Source organism: Dryobates pubescens, chromosome 34, assembly GCF_014839835.1.
Source record: "Dryobates pubescens isolate bDryPub1 chromosome 34, bDryPub1.pri, whole genome shotgun sequence".
NCBI classification, from domain to species: Eukaryota; Metazoa; Chordata; class Aves; order Piciformes; family Picidae; genus Dryobates; species Dryobates pubescens.
This window is the reverse complement of record NC_071645.1, coordinates 190,391-211,022: the sequence shown is the minus strand read 5'-3', so window position 1 is coordinate 211,022 and position 20,632 is coordinate 190,391. Positions and strand designations below refer to the sequence as shown.

Sequence of the window (20,632 nt, the reverse complement as noted above, 5' to 3'; positions counted from 1 at the left end):
GAAGCGAGGCCGGGGCGGGTCAGCGCCGTCCCCCGCCCCTTGGCACAGCGGGGCGTGACGGGGCCGGCACCGGGGCGGGGACGCGGCCACGGGCAGACGCGGAGCAGCGGCGGCGAAGCCGGGACGGGACTGCTGGAGCGACAGAGCGGAGGTGAGCGGCGGCGGGGTCCGGGAGGGCACACCGAGCGCTGGACAGGAGTGGGAGCAGCTTCGGTTGGTGGGACGCCTACGCGAGGAAGCCATTCCCCGGGAGCCGCTGCCTTTCGGAGGCCGCTGGGGCCAGGGGTGTCCTGTTCGCCGGGACCTCCAAGCGGGCAGCGCCTCGGGGGCAGATTTGGGATGGAGAAGGGGCTCCGTTACCCCGGCCTGTGGTGGGAGTCCCGGCCCAGGGAACTCGTGACGTGCGGAAAAGATTTCACAGCTCGGATAGAGAGCGTAAATTTACTTTTCCCTTCCTCGCTCCTGGGGAGGGGTGCACGAAGGCGCTGTAGGCGAACTCCCTTCAGCTGTGAAAATTCTCTTTGCGCAAGGCTTCGGGCGTGCGTGGGTGGGAAGAAGCTGGAGCCGGGCGTCCAGGTCGGCAGTGGGGTTGTTGGTGTGGAAGACCCCAGAGGAGCTGGCCGTGCGTGGGAGGCCGGACGAAGCTCTCTCGACTCTAAATCCGGTTGCGGCTCCTGGGCGACTGCGCGGGGAGCCGCCGCTTGTCCCCAGGGTGCCCGCTCCGTCCTCGGCGGCCCTCGGGGAGCCTGGGAACGGGGCTGGCCTGGCCGGCCCCCGCTCCGCGCCGGGACCTTGTTTACTGCAGCTTCCTGACACGTTTTCACCGCGTCCCCTTCAGTCGCTGCCAGAAAACCCAAGGAATTTGGCAGCCCCAGGAGGTATCCAGCTGCTGTGTCGAAGGGCCGGCCAGTCTCCGGGCCCTCTGGCTGCCCTGTGAGCCCCCAGCCCTCCCTGGGCACCAGGCAGGGGCTGCAGCAGCAGGGCAGATTCCCCAGCGAAGCACCGCGCAGCACAGAGACCAGGCAGCAGCAGGACAGGGGTGATGAGGTGCTTTTTGAGTTACTTCTGGTGCATTTGGGTTTGGTGTGCACAGGTCTGAGGCGGGCAAGGTGCCACACGGTGTGATGGAGCTGTGGGTTTGTGTGACGAGGCAGTGCCTGCCAGCAGCCAGACCATAGAAAGAAGAGAGCAGTGCCTGTTTTGGAGAGATGAGGTTTGCCCCTGCCCCTCTCCCAGCAAACACAGGGCTGGGTGATGTGTTTATGCCAGCGACCGGATCCAAGACCCACTAAACCCACTCTGCTGGGCTGAGCAGTGGCTGGCCTACAGGTGTGAAGCCATAGTTTGCTGTGTGAGGACTTTGAGGTTTGTCTCCATCCTGCAACAAAGGGCAGTGGTGGTGATGTCCCTGACTGTGCTGTGGTGGCTAGAGGCACCACGCTCGGTCTTTGAGCTCTGGCAGCACTTGGGGCCGTGTATGGCATCACCAGCCCTCAGAGGTGGCTCCTCTCAGAGAGGGTCAGGTTCGGGACAGTTGGTCTCTGTGCCCTGCCCAGCCCAAGCACGTGTCGGGCAGCCTTCAGCTCACAGAGGGCCTGAGGTGCGATGCCGGCAGGGCTGCAGCCTCCTCCAGAGCGCAGCTGTGCCGCGGGAGCGCTGAGATCAGCGGGTGGGGCCGGGATTCCTCGGCTCCCGACTGAGCTGTCTGGCAGCTGATTTACGGTGATGTTATTGCCAAGAGCCTTGCGTTGTCACAGCAACTGTAGTGCAGCTCCCACCGGCCCCTGCCTGGGTGGGATGGGTTCTGCTTGGCTCCCCTTCCTCAGTGTGGGGTGCAGGCTTAGAAGCCAGTGGTGGGAGCAAGGTCCTCACTCCCCTCTGGCTTTGTGTCAGAGATCTACTCCCCTTTCCCAGCTATTGGTGGAAGGACAGGTTGTGTACTGGGGTGGAGGGTGTGGGAAGAGGTAAGTGCACCCTAACTGCATTAGCAGATGGGGAGCGAGCAGGCAGCCAAATTGGACGGAGGCTGCAGTGCGCTGCGGGGCCTCAGCCCCAATGGTGCCTCCTTGGTGATTCGCCCAGCGGCGGGCAGGGAGGAGAAGCCATGTGGTGGGATGCTGAGATGTATGATGCCATGTACCTGCCCCTTAAACGCTGCATCCTGGGCATGGCTGGTGTCTTATGTCAGGCTGTGCCAGGCTGTGCTCCAGTGCATTGGCACAGTCTTTTGTGAGCAAGGGATGCCTGGCTGTGCCCTGGTCGTGTCCTGGTCAGAGGCATACAGTGTGGCTCTGGAGTGCAAGGCAGATCAGACCATGCCTGCATTGGGTCTCAGTGGGCAGCAGCAGCTTGGGCATGAGCAAACCTCTCTGCCCATGTGGGCTCAGGGAAGGCAGGCATATTGCAACCTGCAGGCAGTGTAGTGCAGAAGCTCGCCAGGAGCATGATGCCAGGGGGTCTGTGTCGCTGTGCAGCCCGCCCGGCGTCAGTGGGAGCCCTGCATCAGCAGAGTTGGGCGTCCTCCCAGGTGAGGCCTCTGCCTGTGCCAGGAGAAGAAAAAGGCTTTTGTTCTTGGGAAGGCCGGGGCCAAGCGAGCAGCCCTGAGCGGGAGACATGGGGGCCGTGGGCTGCTGGGCGGTAACTGAGCCCGACCCCTTGGCATTTGCTGCCTTCACCGCTTCCCACGGCGGGAACAAGCGGCGCGTTCTGCAGGCGGCGGCGGGAGAAGAAAGGCTGCCTTGTCCTGACCCAGCGGTGGGGCGCCGACCGGGGCAGCCACGCTCCCGCCCCGCCCCGCATTCCTCCGGCAGAGCCGGCAGAGGGTCGGACTGCGGGGACGGCGGAGTTCCTCTGCGCGGTGACGGGCTGGGTGAGGAGCTCTGATGAAGAGTGATGTTGGGGGGTCAAGGACTGGCAGGGTGGGCATCAGGGAGCAGCAGGATGCCAGGGTCACTCTCCAGCTCATGTGGAGCAGGAGCTGCAGGGTGGAGTAAGTTTGGGTAGGAATAGGGGTGATGCCCTGGAGAGCAGGGCCAGGGGCCTCCCATGATGCAAACCCAGCCGCACCAGCACAGCTATGCTGGAAGGGGTTAACGCAGCACAGGATCCCACTCTGGCCCGGCTCCCTTCCTATGCAGCAGCCCGGCCCCTCCTGGCTTTTCCTCCTTCCCTGACATTGTTGCTTGTTGCAAGGGTTGGGTGCAGGCAAGGGGCAGGGGCTTGGCATCAGCCAGGCTGTCGGGTATTGGGATGCTGGGAAGTGCAGCCCTCCAGCACCCAGGGGTCATGGGCACCCAGCCACGGAGGGTCCAAATTGGCACCAGGACCAAGCGGCAGGTAAGGGAAACTGGGCGTCCCACCTTCGGAGCTGGAGGGCACTGGGAAGCTGTTCCTGGGGTATTGCATCTCTGCTTCCCCCTGCCCTAGCTGAACTGACTCCACGGTCCCCACAGAGCCCTCCCATCCCAGCCTTGGATCTCACGCTTGGTGTTTTCCAGCGTTTCATTTTTTCCAGAGCGTGTAATAGCCGCTCACCCCCGCAGCCCAGCCGGGGGCTCTCTTGCCCTGCGGGACACCAAGACTGGAAGCACAGCAGGCAGTGCTGTAGGGTGCCAAACCTGGGACGACTCCTGCTGCCCCTGGCTACCCCTGGACGGGGTTCCCTAAAGGGGACAAAAGCGCTCCCAGTTCAGCTGTCCCAGCTTGCCCGGGAGGGGTTAAGCTGCACTTGGCCAGGCCTGGGCGGAAGGGAGGGACGTGGGGACCAGCACTCGGTAAATTTAGTAACCCCGGAGCATCCCAGGCTGTGACGGTGGCCTGAGCGCCTGCTGACGGAAGTTGTTCCTCGCCAAGCTGCCTCCCGCCAGCACAGCAAGTGGCTGTGCCTGTGGGCAGCAGTGTGTGCCAGCCAGGCAGAGCACAGGCAGAGACACAGAGCACTCATCTGGGCTCGTGCACCCCAAGGTGCTGCTGGGCCATGCAGGAGCAAAGGTATGTGCCTGGACATTGAGGACAGACACTTGTGGTATGTGTGGGTGTGCCAGGGTACCTGGATGCTGTGCTCGCTGTCCTCATCCACCAGCAACCATCTGATTGTCACTCTTGACGTTTAGGGTATGTTTCCTACACCACCTCCCCAAATCCAAGGCTTTGTGCTGCTTCTTGGCACTATGTCTTGGTGCTTAGCACACACAGAGGTGTCCCTGGGCAAGAGGGTACAGGTGCCTTGCTGGGAGGGATGCTCAGCAGCTGCACGCCACTGCTGCAGGACTGGAGATGAGAGCTCAAAAAGAGAACCCTTTGGGTGGCAAATGCTGTCTTGGAGCAGGGTAGAGCTTGTGAGGTGTGTGCTCAGGCTGTGATGTGCAGGAGGAATATAGCAGAGCAATGTCCAACGTGGTGCTGATGTGCTCTGCTTCTTCTGGCAGCAGCCTGTGCCCAAGAGTACCTGGCATCTCTGAGCACACACCATGGAGGCACCCAGCAGGACCCCCACCAGCTCAACCTGCAGAGTCCAGACTGTCATCCAGGTAAGGATGTGTGGCCGCAGGACCTCTGCCCAGCGGGAGCGTGAGGATCCATCCAAGAGCCCATAGGGAGGCTGGCACCGCCCTCCAGCCTCACCTCATCCCAATCCTCTTATGGGATCGGTGGCAAAGCCAATTGAGCTGAGAGCCTGGCAGTTTGGATCCTCTTAGGTGCAGCCCAAGCCCTGGCGATCTTCTGCTCCTGCAGCAACTCACTCCTGTTCTCTGGGCTCCTGCCTGGGTGATGCTCCCTGCCTGCACGAGCAGACGTTTTGGAGCAGCCTGGGCTTCCAGCAGCAGTAGGCACTGTGAGCATCCCTCCCTCTCCTCCTGCAGAATAGTCCTCTGGACCTGATTGACACGGGCAAGGGGCTGAAGGTGCAGACAGAGAAGCCACACTTGGTAAGCTTGGGCAGTGGTCGCCTCAGCACCGCCATCACGCTCCTGCCCCTGGAGGAAGGTGAGTGTCAGCTACCCAGGGCATTACCTGTGGACATGCCAGTCGCAGGGACACTGAACCACCCTCTCTGCTGGCAGGGAGGACCACCATTGGCACAGACGCCAAGGACATCGTCCTGCAGGGTCCTGGGCTGGCCCCCCAGCACTGCTACATTGAGAATGTGCGGGGCACACTCACGCTGCACCCCTGCGGTAACGCCTGTGCGATCGACGGTGTGCCGCTGCAGCGGCCCACACGCCTCACCCAAGGTAGGCACTGCCTGGTCGTCTCCAGAGCCAGACTCGGCGTTCGCGGGTGGATTTGTACTGAGGGGAGTCAAGGTGTTTGCAGATCCATCCCATCTGGGTGCTCTTGCCTCTTTGCCGAATTCTGGCACCATTTGGGAGTCGGCTTTGCTGTGTGCCACGCGTGAGACCGGGCGGCAGAAAGCAGTTCGGTTCGGCCGGTGCCGGGCAGGGCGCGGTCCCGCCATCGCACCCGTTTCCCAAACAAGAGCGAGATGCTGAGCCCCGGGGTTGGGAGGCGATGGTGCAGGGAGAAAACAACGCGGGAGTCCCCACGCATCGCTGCCGGGTCCCGCTGGCGGCGCTTGGACCCCGCTGGCCCACTCCACCCGCCGCTCCCGGCCAGCGCGGGTAGAGGTAGGGGTCGCTCCCCATGGCGTTCCCTCTCTTCTCCCCGCCCCGTCTCCCGGGGAGGACCCTGGGCGCGGGCAGGGCGAGGCCCGGCCCCCACCCGCCCTTCCCGCCGCCCCTCCCCGGGGGCGGTGCACGACGGGCGCTGCCCAGGCGGCTGTGGCGGCGGCAGCGGCGGTGGTGAGTGCAGGGTGGCGGCGGGGTGGCCACGCGTGTTCGCGCCGGGGTGGGGAGCGGTCTCCGTCCCTTCCAGAGGCTTGCACAGACCCTCACCCCGCGGCAGTCCCCGCGTCCGCCCCCGCGTCCGCCCCCGGTCTGTCCGTGGCGCAGGGGAGCCCCACCCGCGTGGGCGCGGTCCCCCGGGGGACAATGGCAGCCACGTGGCCGCCGGGGAAGGGCGCGACGGCTCCGGCCGCCGGCTCCCGACGCGTCCTGCTGTGCTGAGGGTGCAGGGAGAGACCCCGGTGCCTCTGTCTGCGGGCTGCGGGCAGGCGGGGGGATACCCCCGGGCAGGCTCAGCGTCAGGACGAGCCGTGTGGTGGAGGTAACCACCCTGCTTTGCTAGGGCGATGCCCGGTGCTGTCGGTGTCAGCGTGCAGTGATGCCCCGATCTGGAAGAGCCGTGGCTGGGCCGGGCACTGGCGGTGCTCTGGGCAGGCAGGCAGGATGCCCTGACCAAGCCGGGGTGCTACAGCAGGGCTGATCGGGGGTAGCACCCCCGTCCTCCCCAGCAGTCGGCCCCGTCGTGGTGACAACGGTGAATCGGGTGAATCCATTCGGTGCCTCGCTCACCTCATCCTGAGCCTGGACTGCTGGGCGCTCCAAAAATCAGTCGCCCCCGGCGAGAGATTTTCGGCTGCGGTTGTCGGAGCAGAACAAGCCTCTCCCCGGGGCCCTGGCAGGCGCTTCAGAGCGGGGTGTGTCTGCAGCACGGAGCCTTCCAGCCTCCTGCTGCTCCCCACGGGGGGCACGCGGGTCCCCGGCACGGACAGTGGGGAGCAGCGGCAGGCGCCCCGCTCCCGGTCCCGAGGTGCTGGCCCCCATGGCCGCTGGGCAGCCTGCCCCTGAGGGGCTGTGCTTTGGGCCAAGAAGAGGCGCTTTGCAGCCGGGGACAGGAGCTGTCTTGTCTGCAGCTGGCAGCCACACAGGCCCTGGAGTCCTGCCAGCACCCCCCCGGCAGCACAGCTCCCCCCGGGGACCCCAGCTGTGCCTGCAGCTGCCGGGGAGTGACCTGGATTTCAGCCTCCCCCTAAGCTTCTGCTGACAGCAGGAGCCTGCTTCCCACTCAGGGACGTGTCTTAGGGCTGGGCTGCCCCAGCTCTCGCCTCGGTCCAGCACGGCTCACTGGCTGGTGGCTGAACCCTCTCCTGTCTCTCCCCAGGGTGCACCATCTGCCTGGGCCAGGCTACCTTCCTCCGCTTCAACCACCCTGCCGAGGCCAAGTGGATGAAGAGCATGGTCCCAGTGGGTGGCAGGAGCCCAGCAGCTCTCTACGGGTTGCCAGCAAGTAGGTGACTCCATGTCATCCTGGGTGGGCCGGTGGTGAGGACACCGGGCTGCTCCCAGATCTATACCACCAGCCATCCCTGTGTGTGGTGCGCTCTCAGCCTGGTCCAGCCCGCGCTGCTGTGTTTGAGAGCAGGGCTGGTGCCCAGCCATGGATGTGCCAGCCATTGGCTCAGCATGGCAGCTGTGCTGATGTTTGTTAATGATTAATATTGCCTCAGAAGAGGGCAGTGAGATGCAGCTCTTGCCTGTGCCCAGCCTGGCAGTGGCAGAGCTGTTATCTGTCGGCCCACACCAGGGATGCGGGGCGCCTCGGAGCAGGCATTTGCATGCCAGGGCGGCCGTGTGAAGGCTCTGAAGGCCGTTTCCCTGGCTGCAATCCTCCATCTCACTCGCTGCTTATCTTGCTGTGTCTGTGGGGCTGATGTGACAGGCGCCTGCGCTGAGCCCGCTTCATGGGGATGTCCGGATCCCCAGCAGCCATCCCTGGGCTTGCAGCCCTTTTCCCTGCCCCAACTGGCACACCCTGGCACGGGGAGAGGAGCTTGGCAGTCTCCCTGTGCCACATGTGTGTCAGGAAGGCAGCACACCCTGCAGCTGGGGGATGGAGGGCAGAGGGAGTGGCCGTGGCTGCCAAGCATCCCACGACTGCAGAATGTCCTGTGACCATTCCTCATGGGATGGTCTCTCTCTGTCCCACAGGACCAGGAGGGAGTGTGTGAGCAGGGCTGTGGCACATCTCTTCGGGCACAGAGGTGCTGCCAGCTACTGCAGTGGAGCCTCTGGGTGCCAGGGAGTGACGTGGGTTGGGTGGCACGCCGTCCTAGTCAGGCTCTGTGCCTGCCACTATTAGCTCTGAGTGACAGGCACATCGGTGCTGGGTGGGGTGGGTGGGACAGCCTGGGCCGAGGGCACCCTGGCCCCGGGCACGGGGAGGCTGCGGGTGATGTCATGGTGGGTCTGTACGTGCCATGGGTCTGTGCTCAGTGGCTTTTAGCCATTGCATCTCTGCCCCTTCACCAGGCTGCTGGAGTGTGCCGGGGGTAAGTGGTGGGTTCTAGTGGCTGGTGTGAGCAGCTGCCCCCAGGGAGCAGGGCCGGGAGCTGTTGGCACCACAGGGATGTGGGACTGGGTGTGTGGACTTGCTATTTGGCCTGTGTCTCCCTGGTGATGGGACCAGGGGGATGGTGGCCTCCTCTCTGGCCCGGCTCCCCAGCAGCACAGGAAACGGTGGCAACAAGGCACAGGCATCTCAGGGTCAAGGGAAGAGGAGCCTTGTGCTAGCTTGGCAAGGCAGCTTGGAGAGTGACGTCAGGCTGCTCTATAGGACCCCAACCTGGGCACAAGCTGAGGGGGCTCCCACCACACTGATGCCTGCTCCCATGTCTCCTCACAGAGCCTGATGCCCTAATGAACGGTGGCCACCAGCCATCGGAGCATGGATGTGCTAACCACAGCTCCCTGGTCAGCTCCATTGAGAAGGACCTGCAGGACATCATGGACTCGCTGGTGCTGGAGGAGCCAGCATCTCCTAGTGGCAAGAAGCCAGCAGCCCGTGGCCAGTCCCCCCTCTCCCCTGTGGTGAATGGGGGTGGGCGTTGCCTTCTGTCCCCCCCCACCAGCCCTGGGGCTGTCTCTGGGGGCTCCAGCTATGAGAACTTCTCCCCACTCTCCTCCCCAGCCAGCAGCAGCAGCTACACCAGCCCCTCGCCCAGCAGCCAGGAACAGGGTCTGGCTGTGCCCCCTCTTGTCCCGCTCCGCTCCTCCAGCTACAACCATGCCATGCAGCCACCCTCTCAGTGCCATCACTCCCAGCTCAGTGGGGCTCCCAGAGAGCCTTGGCCACCTGAGAAGCTGGGGGACCACCGGGCAGGCAGCCCACGACTGACTGCCAGAGCAGCACCACGGGCACGGGTGGCCCTGCAGGAGCGGCCCCCCAGCCCTTTCCGGGAGCCACGGGACCCCCTGGCCCTCAGCCGGCAGTCCACCAGCAGGGTGGTCCCTGAGACACGGCTGCAGCCCCCTGAGAGCCCACGGGTGAGCCGGAGGAACGTGGAGAGCATGCGGGAGCTGCCCCCATTGAGCCCCTCCTTGTCACGCCGGGCAGCCAGCCCCCGGACAGCCCCCGATGCCCCCTCCCCACAGCCCCGACCAGGCAGGGAGGTGCCTGGCAGCCCCTGTGCCAGGCGCAAGGGTCTGGAGGAGCTGAGGGCTGCTGGGAGCCCCTCACCCCCACTGCTGGCAGAGACTCCCCCACGCCGCCCCAGCTTCAGCTCTTGCCTGAGCCCAGCGTGTGGGCTGGGCTCCCCGGCCATGCCCTCACCCCGGCAGAGCCCTTGCACCCCCAGAAAGCCCTTAGGGGACCCACGGCCACTGGTGGGGTCGCGGGAGCGCAAGAACAGCATCACCGAGATCAGCGACAACGAGGATGAGCTGCTGGAGTACCACCGGCGGCAGCGGCAGGAGCGGGTGCGGGAGCAAGAGATGGAGCGCCTGGTGAGCCCCAGGGCCAGGGGGCTGTGGGGTTGTAGTCAAGCATGGGACCCCCCTCTTTGCAAACACCTTTCAGCTTTTGCTGCCTTAAAACCCAGCTCTCATCTCGTGGGGATTTGCTGCAGCTGCTGGCTTATCTGGGGGGATTATGGCCAGGAGCAGCCATCGATGCATGGCAGCTCTTGGGGAACAAAAAGCCCCTGACTGGCAGCAACCCAGGGAAGCCTGGGGGGGTCGATGTGGCCCCATGGGGCTGCTGGCGGAAATTCTGATGCCCCCCCAGCGTTGAAAAACCATCTACATCTTGTCCAGCCCCCACCAGGGCTGTGTCTGCTGACAGCAGTGCCGTAGCTTTATGGGCACAGTGTCTATATTTAGGGTCGATGGAGTTTTTATAGAGCCAGCAGCTGCCTGGGTGGGGTTTGCCCGCGCCCCTGCTGGTGGCCGTGGCCATGCCGCTGGAGCTCTGTTTGCTCGCTCCTGACTCACAGCCGGTGCCGGCGGCCTGAGTCACTGGCTGGAAATAGCGGCGGCGCTCGGCGGCCGGCGCTGCCGCCCCTAATTAGTCTGTCTCCAGCTTCAGCGCATCGTGTGCCTGGTGCAGCCTGCGATCGAGGTGGGCAGCATCCGGCATCGCAGTGTCCCCAGCATGGGCAAGACAAGGAACGAGCCTTCGTCCTGGTGCCTACCATTAGCACAGGGTTCCTGCCAGCTCTGGTGATGGTGGTGTGTGCCAGGATGGGCACCGTGCTGACCATTCTTCCCCACAGGAACGGCAGCGCCTGGAGACCATCCTGAATCTCTGTGCAGAGTACACCAAGACAGATGGCACTGAGCTGGGCGATGTGCGCCGGCTCCTGGCTAGTGAAGCAGATGCTGGTCGCCGGATGCCCAGGGGTGCCATGGCTCTGGGCAGTGTTGCTGATGAGCTGCAGCAGAGAGAGAGCCTGGAGAGGTCAGACGAGGAGAACCTGAAGGAGGAGTGCAGCAGCACTGAGAGCACCCACCATGAGGTGAGGGTTGGTTGTGCCATGCCATTCCACGGTGTGCCATGCTACATTGTGCCATGCCATGCCAAGCCAACCTGCCCTCTCCACAGCACGAGGAGCTGGTGGGCCCCCGGGCCAGGGAGGCACAGAGGCTGGAGGAGGAGCGTGCCAGTGTGCTTGGGCGCCTGGATCAGTTGAAGGGCCGCCTCAAGGAGCTGGAGCAGCAGCTGCAGGAAACCTCACAAGAGGTGAGGATGTGGGGAGCCCCACCAGGGTCCCTGCTGCTTTCTGACCTCGCTGCCAGTGCTGGTGCCATGAGTTGGATCCGGCTGGGACAGCTATCCTGACACAGGGTACCCACGCAGGCAGAGATGGAGCGGGCACTGCTGCAGGGCGAGCGGGACTCGGAGGCAGCGCGGCTGCGGCAGGAGCAGGAGGCAGTGCAGCAGCTGCAGGAGAAGCTCTCTAGCCTGGATGCCAGCATCCGGAAGGAGCGGGATAAGGTGAGCCTTGGGCATGGCTCCTCATGGTGCCAGCTATGCTGTGCCCTCCCCACTGCTCTCAGCTGGTGTCCTGTGCTGCGACATTCCCCTGCAGGCACGTTCTGTCCCTGGGCTCCGTGGAGGAGCATCCCCTCTGGGTTTGCATTATGGGGCATCTGTCTGTCCCTCCATCCACCTGGGGCTGTTGGTGCAACAGCCCTGCCAGAGGATGTCAGGGACTGCTGCTTCAAGTGTATCTTGGCTTCTCTCTGTTGTGCCAGCAGGGTGGCTCATGAAGGTTCTGTGGCCACCGGCCTTTCCTGGACAGCTGCTGCCCACAGCAGGCACCCACCTAGAGGGAGCTGCCCACCCACCTAGAGGGAGGGCCTCGGCACTGCCAATTCCCTGCCCTTGCCATGGGGTTTTGTCTTGCAGTGAGTCCCCCTGCTCTGCAGCCTGTTGGGGCATCTTCAAGTGTGATGGTGACCACCACTGCAGTGTCCAGCTTGCTGGCAGTGTCCAGGAAATATCTGTGGGTGTTTCACTCGGCTCAGTAGCTGAAGAGGGGGTCCTGGCCGCCTGCTTCTGGAGGTGTCTTTGTCACCAGTTGCTGCCATAGCCTGCCAACCATGGCTGAGGGCACCTCTGCCACTGCATGTGTGGCACGCGTGTCCTGGCTGCCGGTTACTGGCTGTCCCACAGCTGAGCAGGCAGCGTGACATGGCCCCAGAGGAGCTGCTCCATGGCAGCAGACCCTCCAGGACCTGGCATCCTGGTGCCTGAGGGCAGCATCCCCACACAGCCTATGCCCAGGTCCTGCTAGCAGCTCTGTGCTGCTGTGATATGGCGCCAGCACCTGTGGGGTCTGGGTGGCCCCATGACTGCTCATGCCTAGGATGTTTGGTTGCCCATAGCTGGGCAGAGCTGACATCAACACCTGCCAGCTGTGTCCCTGTGGTGTTTGGGGGTATTGCTCTTGTTATGGTCTCTCAGCCTATTGCAGGCATCTTCTCTAGCCAGGGAGGAGCATAGGGACTCCCCCTCCCAACCTCTTTGCTGACCTAACCACTGCTTTCCTAACCAGCCTGCACCAACTGAGCTAACTGAGCCTGCTCTGAAGTCTGCCCTCACCTCTTGCATCTCTATGTGCCTGGGAGCCCCGGTCCTGGGGTGCATGTCTGTGTCAGCCTGGTCTGTCCCCCATCACATGACTGTGGGAGGGAGGGCTAAGGACAATTCCTCCTCCCCCTGGGCAGGAGCATGTCTCTGCTCTGCCACTAAATCTGCGTAGCCCAAGCATCTCCAGCAGGAAGGCTGGACCTCAGTCTCCCATTTCCATTGCTGTCCCACGGGCAACTCTCTCTGTCCAGTGGATGGAGGTGTTCCACAGTGCCTCAGCCTGCATGCGGGCCCTGCTGTGCTTAGCTGACAACATGGATGGAGAGCATCAGGTAGCAGCTGATTAGCAGCTCTTCAGAAGGTGCCTTTGTTGCAGGAGCAGGATGACTTTACCCATGCTGTAAGCACTGATCTTTTCATTGCCCAGAAGTGGGCCTTGAGCACAGAAACGTGGGTCTGAGGTCAGGGGCTGGCTGTAACCTCTCTAACACCACCAGCCTGGGTCACTGTGGCTGCTGCTCTCTCAACCCCTCTGGAGATGCAGCAAAGCTCTTCCCCAGGAGCCCTCTTTGTCCGTCTGAGCCCCCCTCTCTCTCTGCGGCTTCTGCATGGCGCCAGTTTGAGAAGTGCTTTTTCTTTTTCTTTTTTTTTTTTTGGTGTGTGTTTTTGTCTCATTCTCCCCTGATTCAGGAAAGGGCAAAGATTGATGCTGAAAGGAAGGAGCTAGAGCAACTCCGGGCGCTTTACCTTGAGTCGAAGAGTCACCTTGATAAGTGCCCCGAGTCAATGCGGGAGCAGTTGCGGGAGCAGATGCGAAGGGTCAGTGTCTCCCCCCACCCCTCCCGGACCATGGCCCAACTCCCTCCACTCCAGCTTAGGCCAGCTCTTCCCGGCCAGCCAGGGCCACACTGGGAGCATCGTACCCGGGCTGGAGGCAGCTGGCACCAGGCACCACCCCCCTGGTAAGCTTGCTGGTCGCCCGGGCCCAGGGCATGATGCTGGCTCGGCAGGGCATGGGGCCGCCCCCACGCTCGGATCCTGCCCTGCAGAGGAGGGCAGGCTGGGGACCCTCGGGGACCGCTGTGTCCTCATCCATCTGCTGTTTCCTGCAAGTGTTTGTTTACACCCTGCCCTCAGTTCGTGTTGCCGCCGCTCCACAGCATTTTTTCCCTACCGTCTGGTATTTGCCGGAAGCAGCTCAGCCCTCGCTGCACAGACAAACCTAGCGTGCCCCAGCCCGCTCAGGGCAGGCACTCCTGTGTTGGACACAGATCTTGGCACGTGATGGGCTAGGATGGCGACTGGCAGGCCCCAGTGTGTGGGCACCCTGGGTAGCTGCTGTGAGGGTGATGCTTGGCCGTACCATGAGCAAGCAGCTGCCCTGCTCCGGGAAAGCGCAGTCAGTCTGATCAGTGCTTGTCTGTCGACCTCCTGCTCTTTGGCTCGATGGTGCAGGGCTGTGTGTCAGTGCCTACACCAGTGTGTGGTGTCTGGGCATCCAGCTCCAGCCTGGACATGGTTTGGTGGGAGCTGCTGGTCTCCAAGGATTGGGTGAAGCTGCCAGCCGTGGTGAGCTCCATGTCCCACAGGGTCAACAGCTCTGATCTGCCTGGTGCCTCCATCACCTTCTCCAGCCAGACTGAGGCTAACAGTGCCTGTGCTGGCCTGAGGGACCACTGCCTATGTCCCCACACAGGGCACCAGGGACAGGCTCTGCCACAGGTTCCTGTTCCAGGCCAGTGCCAGTAAGGTGTGGGGGCATGGTGGGAGGTTCCACTGTGTGCCTGCCTGTGGGACTGCTGCCAGTGGGATGCTGAGGTGCCCATTTGGAGGGAGTGATCTGCGATGCCCTTGTGTGTCCAAAGGAGGCAGAGGTACTGGAGACAGAGGCCAAGCTTTTCGAGGACCTGGAGTTCCAGCAGCTGGAGCGGGAAAGCCGCCTTGAGGAGGAGCGTGAGGCGCGGGGCCAGCAGCTCCTGCAGAGCCGAGCTGAGTGCCACCGCAGCATCACCCGCAGGAAGGTAGGGATGGAGGAGGGCAGAGTGTTTGGCATGGTCAGGCTGTGCCCCATGGCCCCAGCTCAGCCCCACTGCCTGCTCCCCAGGAGCGGGTGGCTGCACTGGATGCCCAGGCTGCTCAGATACGGCTGCAGAGCGCCCAGGAGGCTGAGCGCCTGGCCAGGGAGAGGACCAGCGTCCTGCAGCTCCTGCAGAAGGTAATGCAGCAAGCAGGGGGTCAGCATGCGCTCCCCAGCCCTGGGGGAGCTCGAGTACGGGACAAGATCACGCCTGATTTCGTTAGCATGCTGGCAGTCAGGGTGAGGTTGTGGGGGCCCAGCCTCGAGGTGTGGTGCCGGTGCCCATCAGCTCTGCTCTCTGCCGCCCCATGCTCAGGAGAAGGAGAAGCTCGTGTCCCTGGAGAGGCGATACCAGCGCGTCACAGGCGGCAGGAGTTTTCCCAAGATGTCAGCTCTCAGAGAGGTGAGTGGGGACGGGGTTGTGGTCCCTAGGGCTTCTGTCTTGCTGCCCCAAGCCGCTGCTGCCCAGGATGAGCCTGGTGCACTGCAAGCTTGGCCCTGCAGCAGCTTCTGTGCTCCCAAGCGCCTTCTGGCTGGATCTGGGTGCTCCTAGCCACTCGAAGCCTCTCTGTGGGCTGCAGACGCCATCAACAGAGAGCTGGCTTAGGAACAGTAGCATCTTCCCTGCTAGGCTGCCCGAGTGCCACAGGAACCCTGGAGCAGTCTGGGCTTTTAGGATGCAGCTCAGCAAGGGCTGTGGTTGCCCATGAGGGAAGGGCTTAGCACAGCTGCCTGGGGTCCTGTCCTTGCTGGAGAATAAGTGTGGGGCTGCCTTGGTGCTGGTGCAGGGCACTCCTTCCAGTTCGTATCCAAAGGGGTTTAAGTGGGAGTGGGTTGCCCCATTGCTCTGCTTGTGGCTCTGAACGGGAAGCCAGAGCCACAATGACCTCAGGCACTGTGGTGCTGTTCTTGATGCCTGTGCCCACCTTGCCTATGTGATCTTTACCCTCCTACAGGAGACCCTTCATATCTCAGAGCCTTATGAGCTGTTAGAGGGGACTAAGCCCCTCAGCCCCCTGCTAGCAGCAGCAGCTGCCTCCTTAGCTTCTCCTGCCACCCGCTCCTACCCCAAGGCACAAGAGGTAATGGGACTAACTGCATGTGCTTGCTTGCTTGCCCCCTCCATGGCCAAGCCACCTCAGACCCCTTACCTGGACTAACATCTCTGCCAGTTAGCAGGGCACCCCCACTGCAGCACACAGGCTGACACACTGAGACATTTCTCATTGAGATCTTGGTGGCTGGGCTCATAAACACTCAGACCCCAGTTTCAGGCACTCTCCTGAACCCACTGGACATCCTGACTCCTGCCCTCAGTTTTAAACCCTGCTCTTCTCCTTGCCTACCACTTTCCTGCTGGCTGGGCCAATCCTGGCAGTATCCTGCTAGGCTGGCTTCCCCCTAGAAAGAGCAAATCCCCGTTTCTGAGCATGTTGTGCTCAGAAAGGGTGAGGAAGCAGATTTTAAGGGAGCGGGTTGAGATGTCTCATCCAGAGGTGTCACACCAGAGGGGGCCTGTGGCCAGGGACCCGGGGGCACCCTGAGGTCAGGGTGATGGGAATGGCTGGAGGTGCCTCAGCAGGGCTGGCTGCAGTCCTCCATCTCTAGTCTGCACCCAGCAAAGCTGTGCCCAAGGCTGCAGCAGCCCAGCCCAGCTCCAATTCTCGTGAGCTGGGCACCTAGGCAGCTGCAGGCAGGGAGGGCAGCGAGGCAGGGGAGGGCTGGGCGATCAGTAATGGGACATGGAGGGACAGCAGCTCCCACTTTGCAGTTAGCGCCGTGATGCCAGCACATGGCTCTAACTCTTCTCCTTCTCCACGGTGGATTTCTAGGAGTACATGAGGCTGTCTGACGTTTTCAGGTTCTGTAACCACGCACTTGGCCCCAGCCTGGACACTAAAGCTTCTGCTGCTGCCCCTGCTGCTGCTCAGCACTCTTTCTTGCTTGCTGTACCTCCCGCAGCTGACGAGGTACCTGCTCCAAAATATGCTTGGGTTTGCTCCCTCAGGTTGTTCACCACACCTCAGGCTGTGAGGATGCTGCAGTCTCTGCAGCTGCCCTGTGTGCCCTGGTGCTCAGAGCGCTCCTCTCTTGAGCTGGGGGACTTGTCTGGCTGCAGTGGAGCAGGGAGAAGAGGCTGGAGCTGCCCTGTATTCTTGCTGGGCAGCGCTCCTCACCTGCTCCGGAGGAACTTTGCCCTTTGGGGTGGCAGCAGTGGGGCTGGGGAACCCAGAGCATCCAGTGGGGTGGGAGAGCAGCCTTTTGCCTGTTGGGCCAGTCCTGGCCACCAGTCCCAGGCAAGGAAGATGCAGAGCGGAACAGGAATCTGACTCGGTGCCCAGCACCAGCAGAGTGAGAAGCATCAGGCACCCTTCTTCCTGGGGATGTGGCATCCTCTTTTGGAGGGCTGGAGCCACCTGCTCATTATCCTGTGCTGGGTTCCCCTTCCTTGGAGCCTCATCTCCCAGTTTAATCTGCTTCTCTCTGCCCAGTATGTGACCATTGAGCAGCTCTCAGGCATCCTGGGTGGCTTCCGTGCCCCTGACACTTCCCCACTGCTTCCTCCGGCTCCTGCATCCTCAGGCTGTGCTGCTCCTCCTCTTCCTTCTCCTCTTCCATCTCTCTCTTCTTCCTCCATCTCTGCAGAGGTTTGTGCTCCATTTCCCTCCCTCCACCCCAATACCCTTCCCAGGAGATGATTGGGATGCATGCAGAGGGATGAGCTGTGGATGAGGCTGAGCTTGGGCTCTTGCCAGCCCACAGACCCCCTCACTGCTCTACTGTCTGCCTGCCTCAGCCTTGCCCATCCCATGGTGCAGGGCAGGAGGTCTTGTGCCTTCCTGGCACTACTGTTAGCTCTCACTGGCCCCATGAGCAGCAAGGGGGTCTGGGGAGTGCCTGGCGTCCCTGGGCTGGGCTGGGCTGGGCAGGGCAGTGCAGGCACAGACAGCAAAGCTCTCTCTTTGTGCATCTGTCCCTCTCACTGTGCCTTGCCCTCGCTCCTTTCACATGTGGTGTCTCCCTCCAGATGGAGCAGCAGCTGCTGGGGGGGGCCAGGTGGCTCCCAGCTCTTGATTTAGAGAAGTGGTACCAAGAGGTCATGGCTGGCTTTGAGACCTCTTCCTCCTTTGTCTCTCCTTCTTCCCCTCCTCCACTTCCAGCTAAAGCTCACTCCTCTCACAAGCCTTTCCAGGTAATCCCAGCTTCGTGCTGCTGGGGTTCAGGCTCTGGGGCTGGAGTGGGATTTGGGATGGTCTCAGCAGTTCCATACCTTGGGCTCTGCCAGGCATCCGGGTGCTACAGTGGGCAGAGGTAGAGCAGACCCACAACAGGCAGCGTGCCTGGGGCAGGCAAGTTACAGCATCCTTTTGCCTGCATCCCTGCCAAGATGGTGCTGACACAGAGGTAGGGTCTGTCTAGAAGGGTTTTGCAGGCCCCTCTGCCTCTCTCACTTCCATGTCTCTGTGCCTAGGTCTATCGTGCCAAAACAGAGGGTAATACTGGTGCTCTCACCCCCCGGATGAAGAGTGGGACCCCCTCATCCTCGCAGCTCAACCTCTCTGTGCTGGGGCGCAGCTCCTCGCCCAAGGTATGGCTGTCAGGGGAGACTGGGCATTGTGTGGTCAGGGGCACCCTGGCCACGGCTCCTGCATGCCTGATGCCAGCACCATCCCCATCCTCACAACTGACCACCTGCTGTCCTGCCTAGTGTCCTCCAAGCCCTGTGGGCAGCCTGCCCCGCAACTTGGCAGCCACGCTGCAGGACATCGAGACCAAGCGCCAGCTGGCCCTGCAGCAGAAGGGTAAGCCCTGCGCCGTGCCCTGGCCCTGCAGGGTGATAGGACTTTGGGAGGTGCTTCCCCTGCTGCCGCTCAGGTGATGGAGAAGGCAACCCAGCTGAGGGCAGCAGCACCAGTGCTCCAGCAGGACCTGCTGCCTCTCTCATGGTTTCTTGCTTTTCCCCTCCTCTCTCCTTCCTGACCCCTCCACCCGATGGTGTGTCTCCAGCCGAGCCGCTCCCAGCAGAGCCCTTGCAGCCAAGCAATCTACCAGGTAGAGAAGTGAGGTGGCTTGGACTGCCTAGAGAAGCCTGGAGGCAGCAGCATGGCTGTTTGGTGGCACCTTCTCCAGGCAGAGGCGGGGCATGACCAGCCCAGGACCTTGGGTGCCTCTTTGTGTCTGCTTAGGGACAGCCCTGTGCATCCCTAACCTGCTGATGCTTTGCCCAGCCTACTGCCAGCCTGGTGCATGAGCTTCCCTTTGCTGCCCAGGCTCCTTCCTTCTGCCTGGGCAGGTGCTGCCTGCTGTGCTCACCAGGCAGATGTGCCAGTGGATTCCCTCCCTGGCTCCAGCAGCGCCTATGGTGTCCTGCCCTGCTCACTCTGTGCCCTCACCCCTGCAGTACAGCTCTGAGCGCAGCTTGCTCAGTCATCACCTTCCTCCCATGGTGCAGGTCAGCAGGTGATTGAGGAGCAGAAGCGGCGGCTGGCAGAGTTGAAGCAGAAAGCGGCTGCTGAGGCTCAGACCCAGTGGGAAGCCCTGCATGGGCAGCCCCCTTTCCCCACTGCTTTCCCCCCACTTGTGCATCACTCCATCCTCCACCACCACCGTCCCCATGGTGCTGGGTCCCGGGTTGAGGAGCTGGACCATGCATACGACACCCTCAGCCTGGAGAGTTCGGACAGCATGGAGACCAGCATCTCCACTGGCAACAACTCTGCCTGCTCACCTGACAACGTCTCCAGGTAACGCTGGGGCCCGTTCCTGTGGATGGAGGGACAGCCTACTCTGCTGGCCGTGCCCCTGGCTCGAGGTCCTACCTGCTGGGACAGCAGCTGTGGCTGTCTTGCAGTGCCAGTGGGATGGAGGCAGGGAAGATCGAAGAGATGGAGAAGATGCTGAAGGAGGCACATGCAGAGAAGTCACGGCTGATGGAATCCCGGGTGAGCAGGGACACCAGCACAAGCAGCCAGCTGGGGAGTGGGTCTCCAGTCCCCAGGGCTCAGCACCTGTGTGTGTTGGCAGGAGCGGGAGATGGAGCTACGGCAACAGGCGCTGGAGGAGGAGCGCCGGCGCCGGGAGAAGCTGGAACGCCGGCTGCAGGATGAGACTGTGCGGCGGCAGAAGCTGGTGGAGAAGGAGGTCAAGCTCCGTGAGAAGCATTTCTCACAGGTGTGGGGCGAGATGCCACCTTCCAGCGTAGGGTCCCCTTTTCAGCCTTGCCAGCAAGGCAGACCCAGCTCGCTGCCAATGTTCCAGGTCCCCATGAGGAGACGAGGCTCTTGTTGCTGCCAGCAGTCTTTGCAGGGCTGTTGCTTTGACAGGCTCGTCCCCTGACACGGTACCTGCCTATCCGCAAGGAGGATTTTGACCTGCGCCTGCACATTGAGACTTCAGGCCACAGCGTGGACACCTGCTATCACATCATCCTCTCAGAGAAGATGTGCAAGGGCTACCTGGTCAAGATGGGCGGCAAGATCAAGTCTTGGAAGAAGCGCTGGTTTGTCTTCGACCGCATGAAGCGCACCCTCTCCTATTACGTTGGTGAGTCCCTGTGCTGCCCCTCACACCCTCCCCTTGCCATTGTCCCCTCCCCATGATATTGCCTGCAGCACTGCGGTCAATACTGGGTCTCTTTCTCGGGCAGATAAACATGAGACCAAGTTGAAGGGCGTCATCTATTTCCAAGCCATTGAAGAGGTTTACTATGACCACCTCCGCAGTGCAGCAAAGGTGAGAGGCAGCCACTAGGGCAGCCTAGTTTGGGATGCTCCAAGAGTGGTTCACAGCCCCTAAATGGTGCCAGCTCCTCAGGCTGTTGATGGCAGGATCCCAATACTGGGCTTTGTTGATGGGCTAAAGGGGGACATGCCATTGCTTGGAGATCACAGTGATGACCCTGCCCTCTTCCTCAACAGAGTCCCAATCCTGCGCTCACCTTCTGCGTCAAGACCCATGACCGCCTCTACTACATGGTTGCACCCTCAGCTGAGGCCATGCGCATATGGATGGATGTCATTGTCACTGGGGCAGAGGGGTACACCCAGTTCATGAACTGAGGGGGGTGTGTGCTGTGCAACCCAGAGCTGCCAGCTTGATGGACCCTTGAGCAGCTCAAGCAGTGAGGATCTTCTGGGATCCATGATCCCTGCCACTCCACATGCCCTGGGCTGGACCTGGTGGTGGAGCCCTGCTATGCGCCAGGCGCCACCCAGCAGACTGCTCAGCCGAGAGAGTCACGGGCTTTTCTTTTTTTAATGTTGACTTTTAAAAAACAATTTACTGGAAAACTATCAAAGTGCTAAATCATAAAGAACTGCCAAAGAGCTGCCAGTGCCAGCGCCT

General features: G+C 62.2%; 1 protein-coding gene across 13 annotated transcripts; it reads left to right on the top strand.

The window, feature by feature from the left end:
* The first annotated feature begins 42 nt into the window (after positions 1–42).
* Positions 43–20,523, top strand: PHLDB1 (pleckstrin homology like domain family B member 1). Of its 13 annotated transcripts, none has more exons than XM_054176195.1 (25): positions 43–151; positions 4,428–4,529; positions 4,863–4,986; positions 5,064–5,234; positions 7,003–7,128; positions 8,524–9,623; positions 10,391–10,633; positions 10,720–10,857; positions 10,975–11,112; positions 12,901–13,029; positions 14,076–14,231; positions 14,315–14,425; positions 14,604–14,690; positions 15,244–15,369; positions 16,120–16,257; positions 16,780–16,935; positions 17,760–17,876; positions 17,997–18,090; positions 18,296–18,340; positions 18,741–19,032; positions 19,140–19,230; positions 19,313–19,459; positions 19,612–19,831; positions 19,935–20,020; positions 20,206–20,523. In XM_054176195.1, the coding sequence occupies exons 2-25, from the start codon at positions 4,470–4,472 to the stop codon at positions 20,344–20,346; spliced, it is 4,236 nt and encodes a 1,411-aa protein (XP_054032170.1). In that variant the 5' UTR covers positions 43–151; positions 4,428–4,469; the 3' UTR covers positions 20,347–20,523. The 13 variants fall into 13 exon arrangements, with proteins under 13 accessions (XP_054032170.1, XP_054032177.1, XP_054032178.1 ...); XM_054176197.1 differs by having other exon boundaries at positions 70–151; positions 4,431–4,529; XM_054176196.1 differs by lacking the exon at positions 43–151 and adding an exon at positions 2,781–2,869.
* Positions 20,524–20,632: the final 109 nt, after the last annotated feature.